At 42.6% G+C, this 7503-nt stretch overlaps 1 protein-coding gene across 1 annotated transcript; it reads left to right on the top strand.

Annotated features, from left to right (window-relative positions):
- The first annotated feature begins 1223 nt into the window (after positions 1 to 1223).
- tdgf1 (teratocarcinoma-derived growth factor 1) lies at positions 1224 to 4259 on the top strand. Its single transcript, XM_041886922.1, has 6 exons — positions 1224 to 1481; positions 1615 to 1664; positions 1797 to 1973; positions 2536 to 2650; positions 2760 to 2869; positions 3459 to 4259. Exons 1-6 carry the CDS (start codon positions 1459 to 1461, stop codon positions 3578 to 3580), a joined length of 597 nt encoding a protein of 198 aa, XP_041742856.1. The 5' UTR covers positions 1224 to 1458; the 3' UTR covers positions 3581 to 4259.
- Positions 4260 to 7503: the final 3244 nt, after the last annotated feature.

Raw genomic sequence — 7503 nt, 5'->3', positions numbered from 1 at the left:
GATTGTGTTCCATGACAGACTCATCTTCATCTCTGCACTGAAACACAGTGAGAATATTAGGGATCTCAAAGGCATCACAAGGGGTGGATATGCAGGGAAACGGTTGTCAATGGCCTATGCTCCAGGAGGAGTAAAAGGCCTAAATGAAGTGAGTGAATGGCATCCCAAAATATGTCTTCATATGACAAAACTCCAGCAAGAATGCATCCCAAATGGCACCCTATTCCCTATACAGTCCACTAGTCTTCCTGATATAGTGGATCCCTGTGGGCTCTGGTCAGAAGTAGTGCACTAAATAGGGAACAGGGTGCCATTTGGGATAAGTTGATGTCTTCATATTATCAAAAATCCACCTTGTTAACTTCTTTTGATTTCTGACAACATCCCCTCGTCCACTACTGGCCTACATGTAAATATGCTGCTGCCTCAAAGACAAGTAGCCTTGAGATATTAGTCCAAGGTTTAGTGGGGCAATAGGACAGCTATGTCGGAGGCCCATATGGCACCCTATTTTTTATTTAGTGCACAACTTTTCACCAGGACTTTATAGGGAATAGTATGTCATTTGGGATGTAGCTTTTGTATGGCTAAAATATGAGAAGGTGACCCTAGATGACCCCAGATAAGACTGTAATAGCAGTTCAGGGGCAGGCTAGATGAAGCCATGTCTGAAGCACTGAGCACAACTGAAAGTTTCTCAGTAGACTGTTGTATGGGGGGAAGGGAGGGGGAGGGTTGAGTAATGGTTTCTGACTGGTGCAGAAATGTTCTGAAATATTTCTAGATATCTCCAGCAAGCAATCAGATACTATTGCATGTTATATAAAGATGTAGGCCTATGATGGAATACAACTGTTGAGGAGGTCAGACATCCGTTTTCACCCAAGCTCAAGTGGTGTGGCTTTTAGAAGCCAATTTCCTCTGTGTGTGGGTGACTGGTGTAGAGAAAAATAGTGAGTTTTTGCAGACCAAACATGCTAAAATCCTATTTTTTCACCAACAACCTTGAGTGCGCGCTGGGTGTGACCAATGTACGTGCTAGATTGTTTTGTTACATGACAAATCTCTGTCCTACATTATTATCAGCAACTCGAACTTTACCTTCACAGAAGAGCGCTCCGTCATTTGCATGTCGAGATTCCGGAGGTGGGTGTGATCTCATGTATGTGTATGGGACCGGAGGGGGCGGGGCAAATAGGTGCAAATTGACCGTCAGGCGCCGGGGTTTGAGTGAGGCCTTTCGGGAGGGTCGCCACAATGTTGGATGCTTTTTTCCAGAGTATCGCCTCTTCTGGAATACAGAGTTTGATGACTTGGAACAGAAGAGAGGAGAAGTCGTTTGAGTATTTATTGCGAGCTGACTGTTTACTTTAGCCTAGAAGAAGCATTCTGCTTGCGAGCTTGTATTGTTAGCAAACGCTGGTGACTTTGGTAGTTTATTTTGTCCGGGAAAGCAAAATGAATTTCAGTCAACTTTTCAGGTTAGTGTATAGATTGATTGATTTATTGGTTAGGTAAAATATGTTGTCATATTTTTTTTAAGATAAAAAAATGCATATAGCCTAGATTTATTTTAACATGAAATAAATATTTCCCCCCCCTCATGTATTTTAGGGTTTTGCTGTCGGCAGCTGTTGCCTGCGAGGCCGTTACAATTGGATCAGGTATGTCAATATTTTGATAATAATTTGCATCTGGCCCTTGCCTCGGCCCTAGTTTACTAATCTGAAACTGTTTACACTTTATACCTAAATATTAGCCGTCATTTATTTATAAAATGTTTTCTCATATCCAAGGCTGTGAAGGATCTGAATGCACCAAAACCATAGAGGTATTGACCAAAACGGTCGACTATGGAAAGCCGACCCAGCACGCTGATTACCTGAACCAGTTCAATGAGATGAACTCTCTTACTGGGGACCGAAAACATCGCGATGCGGCCTCTGTCCTACCGTTCATCGGCCTCACTGGAAGTAAGTTGGGCATTGATCGCGTAAAATTTACCGAACTCAACCTCCCATGGCCTCCATAAACTCACAGCAATGAGTTTGAGCTTGACCTTGGCCGAATTAATTCGGCCTGTCTTGCTTTGTAGTGATTTTTTTCTATTTGTCACACATTCGTCTTCCTGCATCGATGTTTGTATATTTGTCTTAATTCACACAAACAACGTAGGCCAAGCCTGTTTTTATTGCGCTGTGATTGAAAACATGGCTCTGTAGGAATGTTTTAAAACAGCTTCCAGTCAGCTGGCCAGACCTCTGGACAGTGTCTTGGTCTCCAGGCCATGGCTACTTTAGTAGGCAAACATTATGGAACGTTGCAGATAACAATTTAATTAATAGAACCGGCATGGTTACTTATTTTACATGTCAGAGGCATGTTTATTCTCAATACTATAGTTATATCTGATTGTTGCATAATGTTGTGCCCAGCTGCTGAACACACCCTGGGGCTAAAGCCTGAGTGTAAATATAACAACACTCACACCATCCATATTAAACGTCTACCCTATGTCGTTCTCTCCTTTTAAAGGTGCAAAGCAGAGTCGAAACTGCTGTAAAAATGGTGGTACCTGCATCTTGGGAAGCTTTTGTGCATGCCCACCACATTTTACTGGCCGGAGCTGTGAATACGACGAACGAGTCAGGTAATTTACCAGTATTTCTAGGCCTGTTTGACTATGTTTGAAGTCTGAAAGTAATGTATCTAGCCTGTATTGACATGTATCTCTCCCTGCTCTGTCCCTTTGCTTACAGGAGCTGTGGTACCATTCCCCATGGAGTGTGGGTTCAGAAAGGCTGCTCATACTGCAGGTGTGGATATGGGGTCATGCACTGTTTTCCTCAGGTGTTCCACGAGGACTGTGGTAAGAATGCACTTTATGACACTTTGATGGATGTTTAGATTTCTCTCTCTCAAATGTTTCTCAAGTGTCTGAATCCTTTATTTAGACTTGGATAAGAGAGGAAGATGTTAGGTATTAGCTAACCAGTTTAACCTCCAGCTTAGGCCTACTTACTTAGGCCTACTTACATATCAGACCAGACTTTGTTTGGGTTGATAAAATAGGAGTGGTCTACCGGGTATCATTTCCAAGGCCTTTGAAAGTAACACATGGACAGGTATTATCATAGGTGGCACCAGTTTGGCCGTGAATGGGTGATGAGAATCCATTTGCACCTCACTGGGAAACAGAATGGGTTTCTGTAGATCATCACAGGCAGCAGCTCTGCCCTGAAAACCTACAAAAGATTATTCAGAGGCCTCAAGAGAGGCTGGGTTTTCAGGTCTGAGGATGTGCTAACGGCCCCATTTCCCCGATTCACATTCCTCCATTTCAGTCAGTCCACTTTATTCATGCTACAGTTCCAATTTAGTTTTTCTCATCTCTTGCCATTTCAGACGTCTTTTATTCATGATATTTGTTGTTTTTCTTCCTCTCCTTTTTCTTTCAGATGAGGACCAGGAAGTCCGCTGGTTTCATTCGCCGGGTGTCCGAATGAAGCAGACCAAGTACTTCCTGTGTCTAGGACTACTGTTTTTGGTTTTGGTCGTTCGAGAAGCTACTGGTGAATGAGACACGATTGATTTCAGCCTCAAAGGCTTCGTGAAATGACTCCTGGTTTTTGGGCGGCGTACTGAAATGAAATTTCCTTCCAGTGGAAGTCGGAACTACAACGTGCTGTGTTAAAAGCAACTGTCTTGTAAATGTGAAGGATGCTGTACATAAGATTTTAATGGAAAATATTTGGTATTGGTGCTTTTTATTCGCAATCTTTCTAGATTGATGAATACATGTTTTGAAGTCCTATGTTGTACTCTGTTGTTTTACAAACGGTGTGTGATGACGTATGTTTGTCTCTGGTTGGTAGTTCACGTGACCAATATTATTACATTAACAGTTTTTAAGTGTACTCTCAACAGAAACAAAGTGTCACTTTTGAACCAAGTTCTGTTTGAGTGATGTTATTGGTTGTATTTGCAGTTGGAACATCTGTTTGCTGTTCCTATCTACACGGACAGAGTTTGATAAAGCTGGAACGACCTGTGATTGTTGACCTTTTTTGCCTGTTTTCCCTTATCTAAGATAAACAATTAGACCCCTCCATCGATCACCAGCGTTGACGTTCCAAGTTGTTGTGTTAATAGTCGTTGCTCGGTCAAAGCTTTTTCAATTGGCTGTGATGGGAATTGAATGGGTTCATGTCATTAAAAATCTCATAATGTTATATTGACTATTTTACTTGTGCATCCATATTATTAATCTGGTATGGCTGATAAGGTTGCCAGTAGCACATGTAGTTGGATATTGACCTATCTAGGTGTAATTAACGGCCATAATTATTTGTAATGGGTGCAACGCAACATATCCTATTAAATTATTCTATATGTTAGGATATGTGCAAACCCATCAAAAAATATTTCTGGTCCAATGCAGCTGTTTTTATTTCAATATCAAATCATTTCTGGGAAACAATTGGGTGCCTTACTGTGATTGTTTTAAATTAAAATGGTCAAAAGTAAACACAAATTGCATCTTGGAAATTAAGCAATTTTTCATGCAATATTTTTGCCAGGAGTTGGGAGGGGAAAACTGAAAATTAGCTGTTATTGGCAGAGAGGTTTGTAACTCTCTTATTGGTCTAACACATTTACCGCCTTAGTTCAACTGTCGTACCCCAAAATATAAGCTGCTTTTACTCCAATGTTTGTAAACGATGTAACAGTAATCAAACACTATATCCTCAAAACATGGTTAAAACTATAATTTTGATATCGTGGATGGTCAGTCCTTGCATCCATAGCTCTGTCTATGAATTTGAGTGGTTACATTTCTCTAGCCCCATTCTTCCTTTTACCGAAACAGTGGCGGGCAGAAGTTTTATTATTCTTTCAACTGCGGATAGCCCCTTTAATGTGAATCATGACGCCAGATATGAAAATGTAAAATATGTTTAAAGCATTCAATCTCAATTTTTAGGAGTGGCAATTACCACACGTTTGAACAAACTAACTTCCTATTGACGCCAGATATCTAGTCCCGTGTAGCTCAGTTGGTAGAACCCAGGGTTGTGGGTTCGATTCCCACGGGGGCCAGTATGAAAATGTATGCACTCACTAACTGTAAGTCGCTCTGGATAAGAGCGTCTGCTAAATTACTAAAAATGTAATTGGTTTTGCAAATTAAATTTGGCCCGTTGTCTCTGTCAGCCAGGTCTAGAACACAATGACCACTCACAGCTCTATTTTGCTGTTTTATTTATCTCTTCCCTAGCTTCTGCAAAACAGAACACAGATTCAATTTGGCAGTGAGTTGTGATGCACAGAGAAAGAATAAAGTAGACTTTCATGTTAATCAAACTTTAATTGTCTCTGTACTGCTCTCCCCATGTCAGGACTGAAGGTCCTCTTCCTGCTTCTCCACTCCACTGTGACAGGCTGAACAAATAGAGGTGTCAGCCGTTCAACACTCTTTAGAAATAGAAAGGGACATAGAGCTCTTTTCTCTGGGGGGATGGGGTGTAGCTGGCAGTAGTGGGCATTCCCTGGCTCTTCCTCTGTCTACCAGGTCAACTGGATGTTGGTTCAATCAGCCTCATCCAGACAAACCCAAAACCACTGATGGCTCTCCCTGTGTAGTGTGTACCAGGTCTGAGTATACAGACAGACGGACAGACAAGAAGGACAGATAGACAGACAGACCCAAAATTAGGTTTGAGTATACAATTGAAAGTTGGCTCAGATCAGACTAACCCAAAACCAGATGATGATCATAAGAGAGCCTTCCAATCACCATCAAAACCCAAATGGCAGTGAAATGAAAGTGTATTGCTTTTCCCAGACAACAAGTAACTATGTAACTTTTCTGTGTTAAAACAGCATTTTGATTTATTTTCTTAGTGACAAGGGCCAGTTTCTCTGAGACAGATTAGTCCTGGGCTGAAAAGCGTTTTCAATGCAGAATATCAATTGAAAAAGTGTTACGGGGATTCACACATATAAATTGACATGTTGGTGTTGACATATGGTGTTACCTTTCTATGTTTGTGATTATGGGATTGAGTTGCTGGTAAAGAGATGGTAGCTAACTGCCCTGGACTAATCCCTCTATCCAACACAGTGATTTATTGAGCTGCTCCTGTCTGTCTGTGTGAGCTTCCACTCTAGCCTGTCTGCCTCTGCTCCTGCCTCTCTCTCTCTCTCTCTCTCTCTCTCTCTCTCTCTCTCTCTCTCTTTCTCTCTCTCTGTGTCTCACTATCTGTGTCTCTCCCTCTGTCTCCCTCTGTCTCCCTCTGTCTCTCTCTCTCTCTCTCTCTCTCTCTCTCTCTCTCTCTCTCTCTCTCTCTCTCTCTCTCTCTCTCTCTCTCTCTCTCTCTCTGCTCTCTCTCTCTCTCTCTCTCTCTTCTCCTCTCTCTCTCTCTCTCTCTCTCTCTCTCTCTCTCTCTCTCTCTCTCTCTCTCTCTCTCTCTCTCTCTCTCTCTCTCTCTCTCTCTCTCTCTCTCTCTCTCTCTCTCTCTCTCTCTCTCTCTCTCTCTCTCTCTCTCTCTCTCTCTCTCTCTCTCTCTCTCTCTCTCTCTCTCTCTCTCTCTCTCTCTCTCTCTCTCAGCCTCTGCTCCCAGTCCACCTGGCTCTCCTGGTCCCCAACCAATGCCTCCTGACCCTGGGAGGGTATAGAAGCTCAATACCCAGCAGTACTCATGTCTGGATCAGTCTAGATAGGTCACGGCTAGATCTCATAAGAGGATAACACACTCTCCCTATTGTGGCCTACAACTATCCCCACAAACGTCCTTATAAACTCCTCACTATTTTAATGAAGTCTGGTCTTCACAATGGAGATGGAGTCACAGCTGATCCAGATAAAATGGGATTTCTAGTGAACCAACAGTAGGGAGCTTCCATCAGGCTGGTGAGGAGGACCCCCACAGTTCAGAACAAGACTTTAATCCATGGTCCTTCCTCAGAGATAATGTCTTTCCTCTCTTCTATTCCCTCCACCCCACTGGCACGCTGGGGCTGATTCAATTACCCTACACGCAATCATGAGATGATTCTGAGAAGCTCTGAGATTAGATGAAGCGTGTGCGTGCCCGTGCCCGTGCGCGCGTGTGTGTGTGTGTGTGTATAAGCAGTAAATGTTGAGTGGTGGGATGTACCAGTATGTTTGGAAAGCGAAAATCCACTACTGAGGTTGTAACGGATTGAAGATGCCTAGGATTACACCCAGGACACTTTAGAATCCTATGGAGATGGAGTCATGCATGGGCAGACTGATCTCTCTCCTGTTCATTCAATATCCTCCCAGGCAGGGGGATTTCCACAGTGTAAACACATTTTATACGAGAATTCATGTGATGCATTAAATCGGTATAGCATTTTACAGTTGAGTTGTGATCTGCACACTGGTTTATGAGAGTCAGAAACATCTACTTCTCCAAAGAGAATTGCAATTTTGTGTGTGGTGTCTTGATTATTCCATAGCCCCAAAGCAACCTGCAC

Source organism: Coregonus clupeaformis, chromosome 9, assembly GCF_020615455.1.
Source record: "Coregonus clupeaformis isolate EN_2021a chromosome 9, ASM2061545v1, whole genome shotgun sequence".
Lineage (NCBI taxonomy): Eukaryota > Metazoa > Chordata > Actinopteri > Salmoniformes > Salmonidae > Coregonus > Coregonus clupeaformis.
This window is presented reverse-complemented; position numbering and strand designations above follow the sequence as displayed.